Source organism: Cyclopterus lumpus, chromosome 7 (genome assembly GCF_009769545.1).
Source record: "Cyclopterus lumpus isolate fCycLum1 chromosome 7, fCycLum1.pri, whole genome shotgun sequence".
Taxonomy (NCBI): Eukaryota; Metazoa; Chordata; class Actinopteri; order Perciformes; family Cyclopteridae; genus Cyclopterus; species Cyclopterus lumpus.
In genome coordinates, this window is record NC_046972.1 from 10,801,929 (window position 1) to 10,823,454 (window position 21,526).

The following is a 21,526-nucleotide window of genomic DNA, read 5'->3' on the forward strand; positions in this document are numbered from 1 at the left end:
GAGTTGAGACGGCGTGTGACGGGCAGGATCATGGCTTTACCTCTTTTTTTATCACACGAGACGAGGCAGCTTACGTCCAAAACGGGTGTTTAATCATCTTACGGAAGATTTAAAGTCGCATAAATAACATGTAGAAAATTGAATAGCTTGACTTTATTGTTCATTCAAAGTGCAGTGCTGCGCCATAAACACACCGACTCCCTGCAGTGTTTGTATGGAGCGAGCACGCAGGAGGATCTGTATATAAGAGACGTAGATATTAGCTGTTTAAACTGAAGCTTATCTCTTCACCTAATCAAACACAGGTACAGGGCTTGTTGAAGATTCCTGCTGAGTTCCAACATGACTGACACAAGGACAACCCCCCCCCCCCCTCCCCCCGCACTATCAGGAGTTAATTAATACAAACAGGTCTGGGAGATGTCTGTTCAGCTCAGGATTATTTTACAATATGCAACCGAGAGTTGCTGTAGCTCTTTAAAAGAAAATCCTAGTTATAACTTTATGAACCTTTGGCAGATTAATCGGCAAGGCTGCAGCTCCCTGTGTGTAGCTCAGTGAACCTTTTGTGTCTCTGGCTCTCAAGGGAGATGTATGTGTGAGAGAGAGCGTGTGCACGAGTGTTTCAGGGAAATCACTGAGCCACACAGGCAAACATACACAGACACACTTAACAATTATCATGTTTTAATATTTGTGAATTTACAGCTTGCAGGAGGAGACTGTCTTCCTCGTCTCTCTCATCCCGCTGCACGGTAGAGGAGCTGCGGCAGCCGCCGCAAGCAAGTCAAGCAGAAAGCCACTGATGGACAACTACGCCACGACACCCAGACCCCAGCATCTGGCCTCTCTCTCATTTTTATAACACAAGAATAACAATAAGCAGGTTGTCGACCCCGCCGTGAGATTTTACCACAGTTTTCCAACAGTCGGTGTAGCCGATGCTCAGAAATTTCCATTTTTCCGCATGCATATTTAATTGAGTTTTGTCCCAGTGGTGCGGAAATGATTTGTTTTTTGCTCTCTGTTCACTTGACTCCTCTTCGGAGTCGCTAACCCTGATTAAGACGTTCCCGTTAATTTCCCAGCGCACACCTTTTTTTTGTGCATTAATGGTTCTGATCGTCTAATTAAAACTTCTCAGCTCGGCTGCTGATCACCGCTCGTTGTGCCTCTGACCTGAAGTTTTAATTGCCGCATCAGAAGCGATAATAATAATTTTGAGGTTCTGATGATTAAAAACAATGCCATTGCCAACTAGTTGGATAGAAGGGGGTTTAGGGGTGGGCTCATCTGAGGAGAAGTTTGTGTAGAAAAGAGATTTAGAAAGGGGGGGGGGTGTAAAAGTGGGTATACACTAACTACAGAGCAAGAGGGGGGGGGGGATAACTCTAGGTGATCACTGAGGGGAAGGGGGTGGCAGAGCATATGGAAATCTCAAAGCACTATTGTCTCTCAGAGTCTTCCCGAAGGAACAGGTCGGGCTGGGAAAGGGACTTGGCTTTCCCCACCTCAACAACTAAATCTGCCACTGAAGGATCCACTTTGGAGACCTACTCACTTGGCAGGTTTGCCAGGTCGGGGAAGAGAGAAAAGAGAGCACGCGCGAGAGAGCGACAGAGGCACATAAAAGATGACGACAGTCCAATGCCCTGTGCTTATTTTCATAAAAAGATAATGGCACAATAGGTGCAGTACAAAAGGCACATTGTTCATTAAGTGACTGAATGGAAAAAAGGAACCTGCGGTGACCGTCATAAAACACGATACTGATCAGATGTATATGATACGTGGATTACTGTCGAAACAAGAGAAGTGGGTTGCTTGTGATCTTCTTTTAAACGGTACTTTCACACTGTACTTTACAGATCACACAAACTGCAGAGGAGACAGACTGTGCACCAGGGAAACCGCCACCAGCATCAATCTGTCACGTTTGGTTCTTTTTTTAACTACTGGATTTCTCATAGATTTTTCTTTTTAGGTCCCACTCCAGGATCAATGTTGTTCTGCAAACATATTGTACATGCATGCAGGACGGGGACACGCATGCAGTACACAGACATATGGAGATACAGTCGGGAGGTGGCTGTCTCTTCTTCCCCTGCCCCCAACCCTCCCCCTGTCCCTCTCTCTCACAAATGTATTTTATTATTAATCAGTTGGTTGCACATCTGCCTGCTTGTTGTTGGGTTTTTTTTCTATCAATAAAGCACTTATTGCTTTTAGTCTAGAACATAACCTTGCGCATTGTGTGCCGTCTTTCTGGGGATGCTGACCTTGAAGGACCGGTTTGGACTATTTCACTTCAGCTCGGTCCACGGGCTGTTATCAAACTCAAGCACTCAGCCAAACGCCACACTGCCGTCACACCGCCGCAAAACACAAAGAAGAAAACTGCAGGACAAAGGCAGACCCAAACGGACCCAGTAACACACACACTGACTGCACAGGACAATGGCTGAAGAATACAAAGTATATTTCAAGTCCAGGCGGAAGAGGAAAGACGTTGAACTTGAGGGCAATCAGGCAGGAAAGTTGAAATCTAAGGACAAATACGCCCTCAGGCCTCATCACAAACAGGGTAATTATGGTGTTTTCTAGAGCAGAGGACAAGCTGCTTAAAATGGTCTCAGGGAGAAGAAAAAATAAATAAATCTGACATGAGTGACAAGAACCATTCTGACAGCCACAAACCAAAACAGCCAACTTTCATTGAGTTTGCTGCTTAGGGTAATTCATGGGACACACGGCTAACTTGTTAAAATTGTACATCAAATCTGGACACCCAGCTGGCACCAGATGACAACTTCATTTCTAAGTGTTTGTGTTGAGGGAGGCAAAAAACTTTTGCTCTAAAAAAATACACAATGGCACACAGTCCCATGCTTCCACAAATTGAAACAAGGGAAATTTATTCCTGCAGCTTTGTTTTGAAGCTCAGCTCCCATGTTCAGTTTCAAGACACCGGGAGTGCAATTTGATAAGCCAACCGCCACGGTAAATGAGCAGACGACCCCTGTGTCCCTCCCCATGGTTGCCCGGCTTGGTGCGGCAGCAAGGCAGTGTGGGTAGTACAGTGGAGAAGGGGCTCAGCGGTGCACCTCTCAAGGGTCCTTGAGCTAATATCTGTACAGATTAACTGCTTCAGTTGTATTTTGGTCACGGGGATCTCTCTTTGCCTTTGTGGCTTGTTGGGAGGGAGAAGGGGAGATGTGTGTGTATTGTGAGTGTTACTTATACACTTTCTTCTGTCGCGAAGTGAGCGGCCGGCTCGCCTAAGAGGTCAGGAGCCGCCAGACTGTGTGCATGTCATTCGATGTCATTATCTTTGGGGCCATATTTAATTTACCCGAATCCGGAGCTGCACTGCTGAGTAAGTCATCCCCATCCCCTTACGATCACCTAGCCCCCCTATCTCTCCACAGGACACACACACAAATACACACTGTGTCAATCCTCCAGGGTAAACTCAGCACACGCCGCTCCATTAGTTATCAATTAAGTCTGGAAATCTCCACCTGTCTTACACACACACACACACTCGCGCGTGCGGATGAAGCCGGCACACATACGGTACGTAGCACCCCGCTCAACAGGAAGTTGCGGAGAGCGCGCCTTATTTAACTGCGCGTGTGGAAGAGCGAGTGAGTGTGTTTGTGTGTCCGTGCGGGTGGCACTTATGTCCATGAGGTTAACCTTGATATGAGGCCCTGTCAGGCCAGATAATGTCAATCAATGACAAGCCCTCACAGATAACCCCTAATGTGAAGCCTAAAAAGCAAAGCTGTTTAGATCTTTAGACATGCCCCCTTTCACCTGCATACGACTTGCATTACAAGGAAATGAGCGCTGGCATTTCTTTAATAAGACTCTCAAGACATTTTGACAGCATATAAGGCACTCTGCCGTTAAAAAAAAGAAGAAATAAAGCACGACTGACAAAGCCTCCTCACACAATACCGTGCTCTGATGGGCAGATCCAAGTCCCCGTTAACCGGAGGAGAGAAAAAGGGACGTGTCGGGTGGGGGAAGAAGGAAAAAGAAGGGTGGACCTTTCTCTTTTTTCCCCTCAAGCTCCCGGGGACTTCTTAATTGATTTCCAAGGTTACATTTCACATTTGTTTTTCAAATACGGGGGGGGGGGGGGGGGGGGGGGGGGGCCTTTGTGAATGAGAGTACGAGTCAATGTTTTTCAAGCGATTTCCCTAAATTTGGCCTGGCTCGGAATGTTTGCTTCCGATCTCGCTGACCCCCCAAAAAAACTCTTTCCTCCATTTGCTCTTTTTCTCTTCTCTTCTCTCTCCTTGAAAAGAAAGAAGGAGGTGACATTAACCCAAAACGGCATGCATTTCCAGACAGGATGCCTGCACTGACAACATCGATCCCTGGCTCCCATTAAAACATTTGCTCTGCCTGACAGACTTTTCCTCTTTTGGACTTTATACGCGGTAGAATGAATCAGAGGTGCCCGAGCAGGTTCTCTACCTGTCCGAAAATGACCCATGGCTCGCTCAAAATCTAAGGCTTTAAATGCTGACTTTTTAAAAATCGCATGATAATCTTTTAATGCTCCATTTATTCTTATGAAGCGCGATTAAAGTTTGATCACAATACATTCTTTGATCGGGCTAAGAGAGGAAGTGATGAGAATGAGTCTTCCTGCTCGTGGGATTTGCAGTTCTTAGACCCTGTGGCTGTAACTCGGCTGCCAGAACTTTAGTTTGCTTTCTTTTTACTTTTCTGATTGGCAGAATTAAAGTGGCAATAAGTTGATATGTTATGTGACATTTTAAAGTGTGTGTGTGTCCATCGATGGTCGGGGGGATAATACACTGTAAACACATATGTTAAGTGGCTGTCGCCAATATTAAGTGTGTGCGTGTGTGTGTGTGTGTGTGTGTGTGTGTGTGTGTGTGTGTGTGTGTTTGCAAGGTTGGAGACAGCAGGGCATTGTGCTTTGTGCTCTCCTTCTGCTCATCTGTCTCGTTGTTGCAGGTCACATCATTTGCTGAGACACACATTGTCAAATATGCACACCGACATATACTACACACTCAGGAAATAAACAATTTGCGCGAGGATAGACACACCACCGCGACTGCACTAAAACAGTGTGCTTTACCAAAAAAAGTTCAATGTGAACTGCAAGGCAGTACAAAACGTGGCAGTTTTCACCTAAAACAGGAACATTCTTGTTTCTGGGACTTCAGTAGAGGGAGGAATGTGCCGAGACTGAATTTGAAGGTGTGATAAAACAACACTCACAATAATAAGGGGGAGAAAAAAAGTAAAATGACTGTTAAAAGATGAAACAAACAAAGCTGCTTTACAGGAAAAAAAGAGTGCTGTCTATTTTGGGTCTGCAGCATACAAAAGGAAGTGCTGCTGAAGTTGACTCAAACAAATAAATTTGCTTTTGATAAAACCACAGCGACTACTTTTGCATTCCACACCAAACCCACTTTGTCTCCGGCATCTTTATCTTCATAACTTGCCCTATTTGTGAGAAGCCACTCGCTAAATTGTCGAGCACAAACAACTGCGGGTTTTCAAACGGTGCAGTGTTGACGGCTAAAAATGTAATTTTATTTTAAAAGTGACAGGTTAAAGGAAAGCATCAGAAGTGAACATGGAGCGCTCACCTATTTGCACTGTATCCAGCTGCCCGTTTTACATTTCTCCAACATTAATATTCCTCTTATTATTATTTTAAAGTGAAAACGGATACTCTGTTGAAGTGCAAATCTGATGAATTACGGGAGCAGATTGCTGCTATTAATTATTGAAACCTATTTTATAAATATTCAGGTCTGTCATGCATCTAATAATGAACGCTTTAGAGGAGGTTACTTCCCGTGCGCATCCTAATGTGTCAGAAATATCACTTTTAATCACGCTCGTGTCAGCGAGTTCTGGGTTTGAACCTGCAGAAAAGATTTCCACCAAATCAAGGAAACTCAGCCGGCCTACTTCTGTGCTCGTCACAGCTCCACCGGTCCTGCTGTCTGCCACAATCCCGGTTCTTCTCCAGCCCGGTTTGAAGAGGTGGAGAACACCTCTCAGCTCCTCGCCGCATTCTTACCGTGGTAATTTGAATGAAGAATAATGCATCGGCAGCACTCTACCCTTCTGGACACACCTAGTCCCAGTGCTACTGCTGCCATATGCTGTGTTGATACATATTCATAATACTTTCTCGTGTGTTGAGTGTTGGTGTGCAATGAGGCTTAAATGAGTGTCTCACATCTTCAAATGGGAAGAAAAAAAAAGAAAAGAAAAAGCCCGGTTCAAAGAAAGTTGGACTGCTCTTCCCCCCCTTTTTTCCACTCTCCTCCTTTCTTCATCCCTCTTCTGCAAAGTAGACACATTTGGGTGCTGATCGGTGATCCCGGTGCTTTTTGAGGCTGCCGGGTTTGAGGATTCTCTTCAAGAAGCTGTGAGAAGCGGCAACTGTCAGCATGCTCGGAGAAACCGTTCTGTCAGGTGGTACTACTGTTACTGGGAGGGCAAGAGTCAATGGCACTGCACCATGACCTCCATACACCCCAGCAGCATATGCTGAACAGAGCATACACACAAGCAGATAGACACACACACACACACACACACACACACACACTGTAGAGTACTCTAAGATTAACGCTGTCAGAGCTACAATGATACCCCTTCATTATCTGCACACGGGGCCTCCTTCGTGCGCCCGCTTGCCTCACTGTCCTCTCCACTGCTTCTCTATGGAGGTAGTAATTACTAAAGCTAACATTTCTTGCACTCTGTGCCTCCAACTACCCTCCACTTACCCATTATTTCTTTCTCTTTTCGCAGTGCTTCCAAGTGACTTGCCAGCCTTTTGCCAACCGGTGTCACAGCTGAAGGGATGCCAGTGTTGATGGCAGCACCAGCGTGACTCACCCCGTGTGTGTGAGCGCTGTATTATGAGATTATTTGGTGCCCAGCTGATATCCAATAAAGGCACAGTGTGGTACCCCAGATTCAGATCAGTCCTCTGGGTCAAGCACGCATTGTGTTGCAACAACAGAGAAGTGCTTGATGTACCACTGCAGTATCTGTTGTACTGTACATTGTTGGTTTAACAGGCTGGGGATCAGAGAGAGGCTCCCTCTTGCATGGCATTTTTCATTACCAACAATGCTCTTACTCTTTGGCTTTCTTCTTCCTCTCCCACTGGAGCTATGGCTTTATCAAAGGTGATAGCTTGCTCAGGCGCATTTTCTCAAACGTCTTCTTCAGCCAGCCATTTCCCAAGCCGCTCTTGGGTAAACGTCACTCATAGAAACCAGGGAAGATTTGATGGTGAGATCAAAAAGAAAGGAAGGACACCAAAGGAGAGCAGGGAGATGGGGGATGCGTGGGGGGAAGAAAGAGGAACGATACCCTCCTCCCCCATCCGACACCCACGAGTGCGGAGGGTAATTCCTCCAAGCAGGGCCTGTGTTTTCAGACGCAAATACAACAAAACGTCGGATGCTGCCATGAGACGTCAAAATGGGTGATTTTGACTTCAGAGAGTCTTCAGATGCTTGAAGAGCTGAGAGAACAGAAGGTACCAGCAGGCTGTTAACAACCAATGTGGGAACCACGCCAGAAAGATGCTCTCTTCCCAAAATGCCAATCGGCACCAGATCAGTAAAGGCTTCCTCAATAATGTAATATCCCACCTGAGCACTTTCAACTGCTGAAAGTGCAAAGCTTGAAAGTTTATCAGCTGCTATTCATCGTACCATTGATATAGCATGTTCAAAAGTCAAGAATTTCCACTGGTAGGAAAGACAAAAAACGAACCACACGCAAAGAATTGTCGAAGGAGACTGATGTCTTCAACAGGTGCCTTGAAATAGGAATTTGATGTCCTTTGCCTTACAGAAAGATTTTCATCAGCAAATTAAATACTTGCTTGGTTCTTTGAGACCTGAGTTGTGTTGTGACACGCCGAGAGGGATGTCCGCATTTTCTGCGGTGTTGTTCTCGCTCATTCTTGGAGCATTAGGCTCACTCTAAATAGCCTCGAGGAGATTAGGCTGGCACATATTCAAATGCACATTTCTTCTAAAACCCACTCCACGAGTGGGCCAAGGAGAGCCATGCAGGAGCCTTGTGAGACGGGAGTCAGAGAAGATTCTGTTATGTATAAATCAGCTAAGAGGAGGAGAAGAGACAGAGAGGAAGAGGGAGAGAGAAAGGCTGAGGTAAAAGACAAACAAGTATTGGCTCTGCTATACGAGTTTAGTTAGCTAGAGAGTTAGTGCATGAGTTATGGATAGCGAATGGCTGAGGGACGCTGTATTTATGAGGGGACTGAGTGAGTGTTAAATCCCTGGTAAGAAATAAAGTCGTCCCTGAGCGAACAGGGGAAACATTTCACTCAGTCTAAGAGGTGCCTCGAAAAAAATGAAAGCCATCCCTCTTCCAGGGGAAGCACTATTCCGTATTCCCTAAAATTGCTTTATTCCTTAAAAATGCTATAGATCACATCCAAGTGGATTGAATCTCTTATTTGAATGTAGAGGAGGATTCTGCGTCTGCATGATGTCAAGGGAGTTCACGAGCCAAGGAAAGGAAAAGAATCTGATTCTTCTAAAATTGCATGCAGATTTTCTGAGGGATCTTCGGCTAAGGGGGGGGGGGGGGGGGTGCCAAAACACACAGTGCACTTGTTGCAGTGCAAGGGTTCATCCAAGAAAAGTTTTCCACTGTGGTTTACCCAGAAAAAAGTTTAGATTTTTTTCTATTTAATTGTATCTATTTTAATTAATCGTAATATCTATTCATGTATACATCTAGATGCATCTTAAGATACTTGTATGTTGAATGAAGTCAATGTTTAAAGGTCAGAAACAAAGAAAGGCACATGGCCAATGGGAAAGCAAAAGCTTCTCATCGCACTTTGTGCACATCCAACTCTAACTCAGACCTCTCTCCAAACCCAGCAGTGGTAATAACAATTATTTCTTAAAAAGGCTATATTTTTGCATTAACTTAAAAGGCTATATCTTTTCCTTTCCCTCCAGCCTGTGCGGCCTCACTTACCCTGAGTATCTTCATAAATCACCAGTTACTGTTAACATGTACTCCACAATTCAGCCATCAATCTCCTACCAGGTCAGAGTGAAAACAGAGGGGGAAATGTCTGCTTAGTAAAATGTCTCTCTGGTGGATGCTGCAACCACCACCCACTACTCAAACACACACACACACACACACACACACACACACACACACACACACACACACACACACACACACACACACACACACACCACGGCAGTTAAATAACAAACACACGCGCCCGCCACACAGCAACCAGAGCAGTCCTAAGGGACAAGGGAGCGGTTGCCAGATCGCCACGGTAACGCAAGCCAAATTCAATTCTGACTTCACCTTTCACTCAGGAAGCTGGTTCCATTTGTTATATAAACAAATAAACAGCAAGCGTGAAGTTGGAGCCGGCCAACTTCTGCCTCGTCTATTTTTTTTCTTTTTCTTTTTTTTTGTGCTGTGGGCCTCTAGAAGAAATATCAGGCCCATCAGGCTGTGGCACTCGGCTGTTTGAGAGACACCAACAGGACCGCATGCAAATCTGTGTTTATGTTCACATAGTATTTATTTAACCAAAAGGAGAACATCTAATTGTCCATGAAGAGGATTATTCCTCTCACTGAACTCCACGAGAGAGAAAGGGACTCTTTAGCCTTTCTTCAGCCGACTCTGTTTACATCAGCTGAGTGGGAAACCTCTCCATCACAACATCTGTATCTAAACAGCCCAATCACACTCGACCAACACCGCAAATTACCTCATGTCATATCAGAAAACATCTGCACTTGACATTAGAGCAGAGGGATTTTAGGTGCTTTTTAAATGATTTTATTTTAAGATTGTGGAAGAGTATATTTAGATCTTTTTTTTAAAAGTGTATTATTATAGCCTTAAATCACTTTAATGGCCTGAACTTCCCTTATAATAGATACAACTTATTTCCTTTAAAGTGATGTGTAACTAGTGGTGGATAAAGTATTCTAATCCCATAAGTAAAAGTAGCAACACCCCAATTTAAAAATACTCAATTACAAGTAAAAGGGTTACATTCTAAAAAGAAAAGGTCAGTTCTTTAAAAGTACAAAAGTAAAAGTTTAAAAAAGTCCTCAAAGGTAGAAATAGTCACTATAACAAATGGGCATAGTGTTATATTTTTTATCATTCCTGATTAAAATGCAAAGGCTGTGTTAAGGCTGCTGCTAATTTAAAAATGTTTCGGTAGTTCAATCAATGCATTATATTTTTAAAGCCAATCATGTATTTTATTTGTAAAATAATAATCTATTGAATAAGAGTAAATGTAAACTATAACTGTGAAATAACTGTTAATGTAAAATAAAGTAAAGTAAAAGTAAATGCACCTCAACGTTCTAGAGTAAAGTACAGTACGTGAACAAATGTACTTTTCATAAATATAACTGTAGAATATTCAAAAGTGGAAGTGTGGCGTGCTATAAGGCATAGGACAAAAAGTCAATAACAAAACTTTTGAGGAAGCAACACTAATAAACTTTAAATGAATTAAACACATCACTGACATTCAGTATATCCACTATAGGCACAAATGTGCATTTGTAATTAAAAAAGGCATATTTTTTCCGAAAGGACTATCATTACACCTGCTTTGTTTCCTCACACTGGCTTAGGCACACACTCTCTCTCTCTCTCTCTCTCTCTCTCTCTCTCTCTCTCTCCCTCCCTCTCTCTCTCTCTCTCTCTTTCTCTCTCTCTCTTTCTAACACACACACAAACACACTTTGACACCACCCACCACATCACTACACATGCGTGCCTGACTCATGCCAGCTGCAACTAGTAGCAGACCCTTTCACCTCGAGGTAGCACTCAACTCCAGCGTGAGGAGAGAGAGAGAGAGGGAGAGAGAGGGAGAGAGAGAGAGAGAGAGAGAGAGAGAAAGAGAGAGAGAGAGAGAGGGGAAGGTGTGTGTGAGTCTTACCTGGCAGCAGACCGCCCTCTGCGCTCTGCCTCACCTCTCCCTCCTGCCCTGGAAGAATTCTCTCCACAAAGCAAGGCATTTTTTCCTCAACTGCTCTCTGCCAAGGCTCTGCTCTCTCTCTCTCTCTCTCTCTCTCTCTCTCTCTCTCTCTCTCTCCCTCCCTCTCTCCTTCTCACTCCTTTCCTCTTTCCCACTCTGTCCTCCTCTCTCGCTGTCTATCTCTCCTCCCTCCTTACCCACCCCCTCTCTCCTTCTCTCTCTCTCTCTCACCACTCCTTCCCCTCCTCCCTCCCTCCCTTCCTCCTCCTAGCACAGATGTCGAGGCTGTGCGAGTTTACCCACTTTACCAGTAGGGGTCCTTCATCGCCCTTCTCCACCCCACAGCCACATGGGGGAACAAAACACACACAGGCCCCAGGAAGAGAGAGCCACTTAACGGGCGCCCTCCTGTCACTGCTACAATGAGAGCCCTGTGCCGAGCAGCACGGCTGTATGAGCTGTGTGTGTGTGTGTGTGTGTGTGTGTGTGTGTGTGTGTGTGTGTGTGTGAGAGAAAGAGAGACAGGTGTGAAGTGGGTGGTGTGCTCACGGGGAGCTGGCCCTCGGCCCTTTACAGCCCTGTTCAGCACTGTTCGGCTAGGCTCGGTCCTAGCTCCTGGCCCCTGAAGTGTAGTACAGTACTGACTCTTTTTCACACACACACACACACACACACACACACAGACACACACACACACACACAGGCATATGAACACAGAGATTGACTTACACTATGTCTCTCAGAGCGAGCAGCCAGAGAGAGAGAGAGAGAGAGAGAGAGAGAGAGAGAGAGAGAGAGGAATTGTGGGCATGCACAAGTGTGTACACACTTTCACTGATACACAACACGGACACACACAGAACAACTGCCGTGTTTGCTACTGCTGCTGTTGACAGTGATAACATGTGCTGTGTGCCCTATGTGTGTGTCAGTGTGCATGTGCACGAACATACAAACACGCAAACACACAGTTGCCTATCGTCTCTCATATCTCGGGTCTTTTTTTTTTTTTAGCATGTAAAAAATTAAAATTAAACTGCCTTCAATGACACTGGCATGTTATATTTGAAGGCTCTTAGCTAGTGCCCAGTAGGGAATTTCCATTTTCTCGCCTACTTGTGGGGCACTTTTCACATTGCAATATCAATACTGGAGAATATCAGCTGTCCTCCTGAAGAATGTCAGATCTCTGTTTGCCGTTGAATAAGGGCAGATTCCCTCGGGTGAAAGAAAGGAAGATCTATAAAGAGTCCCTATAATCCTGTAATAATATATAATCTGCTGTGTACAACATTGTGTTAACATCTGAATTAAAGGTGTAAAATGCCTTTAAAAAAATTGGAAAAAGGAATGAAACCATTGTTTAAAAGGTAAGTGGAGAGAAGATCAAAGAATACTCTTTGTACACCTTAATAATCTATTAGGCAACAAACTAATTCTAGCCAAGAGAAAGGACTAAGATTACCACTATGTGGAACTTGAGCCCACATTTTTTATCAAATATTGCCCAACTTTTATGAGTTTATATTGCAGGAAAGCAATGATCCTGATCAGGATCCTGTGCTAGTAAAATATCAGAACAGTGATTATCAGGCCAACCTCTGTGTGAGGACTTGTTTCCATTTATTGCTGACTGAAACAGGATAAGGGCATCTGCACTCAAGACGTGATATCCCGGACCTGCTGTTTGTATCATTTGAACAGAGGGTGGATCGCCTTTATTTGAGTCAAACAAAGCCTTCTAATGACACAAAAATTGTAGTCACTGCTTGACAGACAAGGCTCCAACGCCCAACCAGACTGCCTTCAAAACGTTGACAAAGAGTAATAAAGAAAATAGGATGTTAAAAGAGCAGGACACGGATGTTAAATAAAGCCACTAGAAAGTGTACATACTTAATAACGTTGTGATAAGCCGATGAGAGAAACCAAGCTTTGCTTTTGGTTAACTCGTATCACTGTTTGCATCAGTAGCAAATCTCCCTTGACAGCAAGACTGAAATCAAATACAGGTTTTTAGGCAGATGAAGGAAAGTCATTTGTATTTACAGGAAATAAGAACGATGCTCTCAATCATTATTCCCTTGCTGCGCTAACTAGAACGCAGCCCCTGTATTAGATGTTGGAGGAGCAGCACAAGGACAAGTAAAACATACCTTAAATAGACTACAAATGAAGTCACTTAACACCCACTCGCTTCCCTCGCCACCCCCTGCTCTGTCTGTCTTCAACAGAAAAAGCCTGTGTTTGACTATCTCCCTCTCAGGTTCATAGTTGTCTTTTTGCTTTTTAAACAGGCACCTCGCCTGTCACAGTGCGGGAACGGGCGCATTCCCCTTAAATGGCTCCTTTTGACAACTGATCTGTAAATACAGCCGGATCTGCAACTTCCCCGTTTCTCTCACTGCCTCACTTTCTCCCTCATGTCTTTGCTCTCCCTCCCTCTTCCTAAACTCCTGCCAGACCCACGCACACACACACGCACACACACACACGCACGCACGCACGCACGCACGCCCACACACACACACACACACGCGCACACACGCATATACACCGAAACACAACCACTCACGCACTGTTACCCCCACCCCCCGCTACCCCCTCCCAACTTCCCCAACTCCATTCCCCCAGCCTCTATAAAAACACAAATATGCCATAACTCAGGCAGTGCTGCCACATAGCCTCCATCTTGCCCTGTACCGGGGAGGGGGGAGGCCTCTCAGGAAGGTCACCAACAAATGGTTTTCCGATTCACTGCCCCTGAAATAATTTTGTGTATTAAAACCTGAATCTGCACTTTCTGGCCTGAAAGCTTTTATAATTATTCCGGTGTCCTTGGGACAGACACAGATCCTTCACACGCCGGGGGAAACAAGCTAGAGCAACCACTACAGCCACAAACACCCCTCCACCTCTCTCCCTCCCTCCCTTCCTCTCTCTATCCCTCCATCTCCCCACCTCCTCTCTCCTCTGCTCTCCTCTGCTCTCCTCTCCTCTCCCCGGTTTACAGCCACCCCCCACTCCCTCCCTCCCCCCCTCCCCAATCTGTTTTCAAAGCGTGTCTGTCCTTTATTAAATTGTTTTCTTTTCCACATTATCAGTTGCCATGGAGACCTCATCTCTCGGATTATTTGAATTTCATTATATCTATTGATTTGGGAGCATTTCATCTTTTTTATTGTTTTTCTGTCAATTTTCGAAACGAATAACCATCTAATTTGCGTCAGCGCTGATTACGTTCGTCCCTCAATAGAGGTCGGCAGCTGCGCCGGGGAAACAAATCAATGGAAAAACATCATAAAACTCGAAAGTACAATCAACCAGGATATGGGTGACATTCCGTGGTTGCTGAAACGAAGTCATCAAAAAATATATACTTTTTTCCCTGCGCCTCTGCATGTATGGGGGTGCAGTGAGGAGGACACATATGTGTCTGGGCAGATATATTACTATATTTCAGCAGATAATATACTATGGTAAATTTCCATACTGATAGCAGCCCCTCCCTGCCTGACCAAAACAAAAAAATGCTTACTGTATCTAAATAATTTATGCAATTTTAGCATTTATATATAAATTTTTTAATAAGCTGCTTGGAGCAAAGTGGCCATTAACAAAACACACAGCTGTCCAATGGGCTAAGCCCAGCAGATCAATTGCGCTTTTTTATGACATGATAAAATGCTTTTAAAGCAATTTACACAAATATGGAAAAAATGACATGGGCTTCATTTATTCATAAGGACGTGTATTAGGAGAAAAAAGTCTTACAAAAGCCAGACAGGAGAGATCGTCCCGGTCCTAACTAGAACGGACTTGCTGCCCTCTCCACAAGGACATAAAGTTTCATTACTGATGCACGCAGTCAAAGGCAATTTAGCAAACACAGTGTGCAAAAGAAAACATCAGCATATTGCAAGTGTTCCTGTATTAGGCGGACCTTGCATGTTGTTTTCCAATTTTGATTCATTTTTGTGGGGGTAGGGTGTGCGGGTGATGGATTTTTTTTTCCTCCCCCTGCCCAGTGTCACCCTGACCCAAAGCCAAGGGGAGGTAGCCTCAGTGACAGGGACGTGTGCTTTCTGGCCCACGAAAGCAAGCCACACCATGTGCCAGACAATGGGGCCTTGCAGCAGGACAAATGCGTACGCACACCTTCAGCTGTTCAGTGATATACACCACATGACACCCAGGCTCATTCGGTGGGAAATCAGGCCAACAAATATTTCAGCAGATCTGATCATTTAGCATCTTAGTGCAGGCACACTCACACACATTATGCACAGGGGTATGGAGGGGGGGGGGGGGGGGGGGGGGCAGGCAGGGCCATTTGGAGGCTAATCTTGTTTCAAAGCATCCTCTCTTCATGTGCCGACAATGTGCCTGAGCCGCTGTACGAAACGCTGCTGCTGCTGAAGGCCCCATGTTTGCAACATATGTCAACATTTGACAAAGCATTACTTTCACCCCCCCGCCCCCCCAAATAATATTCTCCTGCTCAGGCCTCTGAAATGAGGGCGCTAACAAATTAGCTTTTTATGTTTATTTTCTGTGTGGGTGTGTCAGAGGGGGGAGAAAAGGAGATCTCATTTTCTATGGCACCAGTTCTCAACCCGAGAGAGCGAAAGACAAAGAGAGGACGAGAGAAAAGAAAGAAAGGCTGAATGTTTTGGAGTCACGATTCTTCTCCTGATTGCCCTAGCTGTCTCAGTTGTGCAAAACATGACCCTCCCCTCCCTCAGCCACGACAGAAACACGGGCGGCTGGATAAACACTATTTTATGCAATGACTAGATGAATCGTCAGACAGTAATTACAGTCTTCCTCTCGCCCAAACCAAACGCAACTGTACAGGCTCTTTCTTTGACTGCAGTAGCACGTACTACAAAAGTGCAGGTGTGTGACATGTTTGTCAATGCCTCTCCCAACTAGATAAATATAAATATTAGACCCTGTGAACAGTGAATTGCTCTCTGCCGCTTCCAGCGATGTGTTAATAATCTGTAGCTGAAAGAGGACTTGTGTGGACTGACGATGTTATCATGTGCAGTCAAACGTTGCCGGGCTGGCTTTGTAGAGAAAGTTTGGTGAATTTTTTTTTCCTGCCACCCTAGCAGTTTGTGCTTTCCTCTCCTCGATGTGACAAAAATAACACGGTTGTGTCCCAAACTAAACATTCCCACAGAGTGGCCGGTAGTCTGCGTGGTCTCTGACTCCAACGCGGCCAGCGCCGACAACTCGGTGCTGACGTGCTTAAAAGAGATCCAAACTTTAGCAATATGCTCTGCAGAGGAGGCGATGTGTTCATTTGTTGTTGACGCGCATTGAGATTTCTGAAAGGCAGATCGTGGCTACATCCGTTATGAGTGGGCGAAGCTGGAGCAGTGAAACACACTCACACACTCTTTCTCTTACTCTATACTGATTTATCCGGTCAGGCCATGCCTCAAACGTGGTGCAGTAAACCATGCTGTCAATGTCCGAGCTCTAAAAAGCACAATTACAGAGGACCTCGACTGAATAATTTAAAGAGCATAATTATTGACCTCTATCCGAATTCCTCTGAAAGGTGCATTAAGATATAGAAAAGCTCCAGAGGTGGAAGTGAAACTAAGGAGAAGAGAGGGAGTGTGTCTCCCCAGGCCTCCCTAATGCACTCTCCTGCTGTACTCTAACTTCCTGTGGACCCCTAATGTGCCCGCTGCTCACTGGCCTGATGAAGACTATGGTTAATGAGGCCCCTGTTTCTGAAATGAAGTATCTTTGAAACCATCAACATGCATTACTATCAAGCCGCCACCCCCCGCCAAACCACACGTATACACACAAACACACATCCCCACTGTCCCAAACCAGCACACACACACACACACACACACACACACACACACACACAAAGACCAGTTCTTCAACCCCCTCCCCACCTTTTAGTGCCACCACAGGTTCTGGTAGGCTGGACCAGTCTGGGGGAAGGGTGGCAGTGGGGAGTGAGACTGCACAAGAGGGTGTTTTTTTCTTTTGGAGGTGGGGGGTGTTTGAGGGTTAACTGTCCCTCAGGGGGCTATCAGTGAACTGGGCAGCCGTCACTGCTGGTGACGGTGGTCCCTGGTTCTCAATTGACAACCAGGCTCTGACAGATTAGCAGCTAGTCAAGAGGAATCCACGGCCCAGCACACAATTAAAGTAATCACTTTTCTCAAATGTGGCTCAATGTATGTGACTGTGAGTGTGACTGGATTTGAACAAGGCATCGCAAGAGAGTGTGTGTGTGTGTGTGTGTGCGTGCGTGCGTGCGTGCATGCGTGCGTGCGTGCGTGCGTGCGTGCGTGCGTGCGTGCGTGCGTGTGTGCGTGCATCTGCAAATGTGAGTGTGCACGAGAGGGGTGGGGGGTCGGTGGGCGCTGGCAGCAGGCTTGGGGGAGGATACAGCGAGATGAGGCCTTTTTAATTAAAAGAAAATATTTGTGTTTGCATACTATCGAGGTTTGAACCTGGGACAATTCCGAGAATTCTGGCTGTTTAATAGCTCGCTCTTTAAAGTGATTTGGGGTATTTCAGAACCTCTATGCATACATGCATTTTAAAAATTTCAATTAGGCTATACATCTTTTAAGTAAGATTCGGAAGTTGTATGTTTGGGTTCTTTATTGACATTTAGTTTTATTTCCTTAGATAAATGACCACCAATTTCTATTAAAATCAATTCAAAGAAGAAAACCTTTAAAGATGAACTTATTTATCATCAGAAGAGTGATGCTGTCTCTGCTGTATTTCAACCAGGAAGGATAGAGGGCACTGAAATAATTAGGCGACTTCTGCAACATCCTGAATGCCAAGGACAGGTGGATTAAAGTATTAAAACAATCGCATTTCAGTCTTGAAATAGTCTTGTGCACGACTCAGCACCATGCGCATCCGTTCAAGTTCAGCTGCCAGCTCCATAACGCCACAGGAGAGGGGTAGAAAAAAAAGCCCAATCCCATTAGCTACGTACATGCATCTCAGCAGACCTGCTGGAAACGTGAGCAAATCTCAGTGATGATTATCCCCTAAAGCTCTCAAATGATAATACATAATCAAACCGTACAGCAGGCTTCTCTGAAATCACAAAGGCAGCTTGCACTAATGTGGGTTTCCCCATTTGTGTTCAAATCTGGTGCTTTCCAAATGAAAAACAGAAGAGGCTGCTGCAATCAGCCGCCTCTGCACCCGAGGAGACATTTAACTGCTGTCCTCCAATTAGAAGCACGAGAACAGAGCTCTACATTGGGAGGAGAAATTATTTAAGACAAAGGTTACGACATGAGTTCACATTTGATTCTATTTACAGTGCAAAATTAATAAGAAACCAAAGGGCTCCGTGGTGCTGGTTCACTCAAACATTTGGGTGAGTGATCTCCAATTTCATCAAGGGTGTTGAACACATCTCTGTGCCTCGACAATCAGAGACTTTAGGAATAAAAGAGTATGAACAACATGAAAAATGTTTGTTCTTCTATAACATTAGAGTCAAGAATTAAACCACCATCACTTTTTACTACTGTGAAAGAGGGGTTAAGGGTACTTGTTCAATTCTTTTTAAAACTCCATTAGTGAGCTCATTACTATCCTGGGGATTTTATCTTATCAGAGTGAACCATCTTTTTTTTAAAGATAGCAGATTTATTTCATCAGCATCAAATGGCCAGCTCTCAGCTGAAGAGAGCTTACGTAAATGCCTGAGAAGAAGACCAAAAGAGAGATATGATATCTACTGTAAAACCACTCAAAAACAGTTCTCTATTGAGAAAATAAGTGATGCGGTGCAGATCGGTTCATTTCATTGTGTGTGTGTACTGTATATAGGTTACACAAGCAGTGAAAAGATCTTTTCTTACAATTGACAATAATTAAGGTGAGTGCTCCGATGAAATCTAAGCCTCTTATCCCACCTCCTGCCATCTGTGGCTTCAATATTAGAGCTCAGGGAGGTTCACTCTTTCACCTTCCTGAAGGAACAGGGAAGGAATAAGTGCCGTCGATACTATGAGTCAGAGTACCACGGTCAACCTGCTTTCACGGCCGTGCCGTGGAGGTGGAATAACCCTCTGTGACACAAAACAAACAGAAAACTGAGAGGAGAGAGAGAGAGAGAAAGAAAGAGAGAGACAGAGAGAGAGAGAGAGAAACCTGTGCCCTTCAGTCTTCCCCAGTAAAGACGCTCTTAACCAGGTCTGACAGCTGACAGCTCCTTGGCAATTGGGGTCAGTTAAAGGAAAAGTAGCTCAAGTTTTGTTGGGGCTTTGGCTTCAGAGATGTTCAGGAGCCACTGCCCACCGCAGCATCAAAGGGGATTATAGGGACAGGGCCATCTGTTGCCAGAATACGCGTGAGCCCTTTTATGTCTCTGCCTGTATGTGTGCATATGTGCGCGAGTGTGTATGTGTTTATTACGGAAAGGCAGCAAGAGAGAAAGACCCTTGTGTCTTTGTACTTTTAACTTAAAGGGCAGCAGAGAAGAGGGGGTGCTGACAACTGGTTTTAATCTGGGCCGGGGGGCACTAAAGGTTAAAATCAGAACAAGCAGGGCACCGCTGTTAAATAGTGGAGTGAAGTCTGCCAGTCAAGTATTACACTAAAGCAGTGTAATGGAGTCTAAACCATCAGTTAGGATTTACGGATTGTATTTATGTTCGGCACTGGCTTGCTGAAAACAGGGTCCGGCGCTAATCATGAAATGTCTGTCTTTTGTCGTTCAGGCAAAACCGGGAACTTGTTTTTGTTGTGGGTTTATTGGAACACAGTGCCAATCCTGTCCCCCCTTCACCTCTCTAATTTGTTTTGGTTCCTGTTCCTGGCCTCCGCCCGGGAATGTTTTCTCCTCAATAGTCTGCTACCTTTTAGCTGAGCCGCCCAGTGCTTGACCTACTGCTGACACTTACTTTCAGCACTCTAATTGTCGTTTAATCACATATCAACCTGTCACTTAAAGACCCCCTTTTTTTTTGAAGGGGGAACATTTGCATATGTTGTAAAACTAATTCCTATCAAAAGCTCCAGTGGCTGTGAAAGCCGGCGCTCGGTCTCTCTTTTACTTTCACACATGTGTAGACACAGTAAAGCACAAGAGAGAGAGAAAGAGACAGACACACACACACACACACACACACACACACACACACACACACACATATATGATACAGATAATACAGTAGTTTACTGTATCTCACCTTAACAGACAAAAACACACATAGGCAGACGCCATTCCTGATATTCTCGATTCAGGTGGTTTTAGCACACAGTGTGTGGTGACACGTAACGTGTTAAAATAGGGACGGCGACAAGACTGATTCAGAGCGCATGTACTCGTGCGAGCCAAAGGGAAGGTGACAGAGAATGTATAGTGTTATAGAGGAATCAATTAGAGTTAATAATGTATCACTCTTTCAAATGTTACATTCATTTGTTCACACTTAGATAAAGCCACTGCAAAATAGCTTGTGCCGGGTATGCCTGGCAAACTACACTACATTTACATTATCACCCTTATACATCGAGGCGCCATGTTCCGCTTGAGTGACGGCGGCAGAAAGGGGGGGGGGGGGATTGCGAATCATGTTTTTCGGGCCCATGGAAGGGCAGTCCTCAGGAGATCTCCCCCTCTAATTACAGATCGGGGGAAAAGAAAGCTCTTTGTTCCACCTTTTATTACATTAATTGATAAAACGGAGCTCGGGTGGAGCCATCTTATAGGGATGGGAGGTGTGGGGTGTGTGGGGTGTGTGTGTGTGTGTGTGTGTGTGTGTGTGGGGGGGGGGGGGGGGGGGGGGGGGCAGATGAAGGTGGGTGAGAGGCTTTTGGAGCTGAGGTCCTATTTTCAGAGGACCCCTAATCCCGTTAGGGGCCCCGCTGGTGGCGCAGCCCTGGCGCTCTGCTTTCCCACAGGCCCCGGCGGCTGCAGAGTTGAGGAGGGGAGTGGTGGCGATGGGGGCAGACGATGGTGTGGAGGGTGAGAGTCCCGGCAGCGCTGTCTGGGCCCAGGCCTTAATTAACTGTCTCTTCAGGGGGTACTGAGGGCCACACTGAGACCCTATGTCACAAACACCAGAAAGCACCGAGAAGCTTTAAGAGGAAGTGGCATCTCAGCCAGTGTGGAATCATGGGAAACCCTGTGGATCTTTAATATGGACCCCATACAGCTCAAAGCCATATAGATGTCGCAGGACATTAGCTGGGCTATTTTATGACTGGTTATTAGCTGAGCACAAATTGCACAGGTGGTTGATATTTTTAACAACGTCCCAGCCATTCAATTAAAGCTTAAAATAAAAGTTTGGAACACCAAGGGAAAAATATTGTACTCGGCATTTACTTTAAATATGATTTAGATTTCTTTAAATAAATAGGACAACAACTTCCATGTCTTATTGTACAGGATTGGCCAATCTTTTTTGTCAGTGGTTAAGTAGCTGTAACAGGCTTTGTCAT

General features: G+C 45.1%; 1 protein-coding gene across 2 annotated transcripts in view; it reads right to left on the minus strand.

Annotated features, from left to right (window-relative positions):
* casz1 (castor zinc finger 1) overlaps positions 1-21,526 on the minus strand; it is a 76,983-nt gene that overhangs the window by 36,847 nt on the left and 18,610 nt on the right. The window contains exon 1 of one of the 2 annotated variants that reach the window (XM_034537347.1): positions 11,018-11,104. The exons of the other annotated variant lie outside the window; for it this stretch is intronic. Coding sequence (XP_034393238.1) covers positions 11,018-11,096 — 79 coding nt within the window. The 5' untranslated portion in view covers positions 11,097-11,104. Of the gene's footprint in view, positions 1-11,017; positions 11,105-21,526 lie in introns of those variants that run through there. 2 annotated transcript variants of the gene reach the window in all.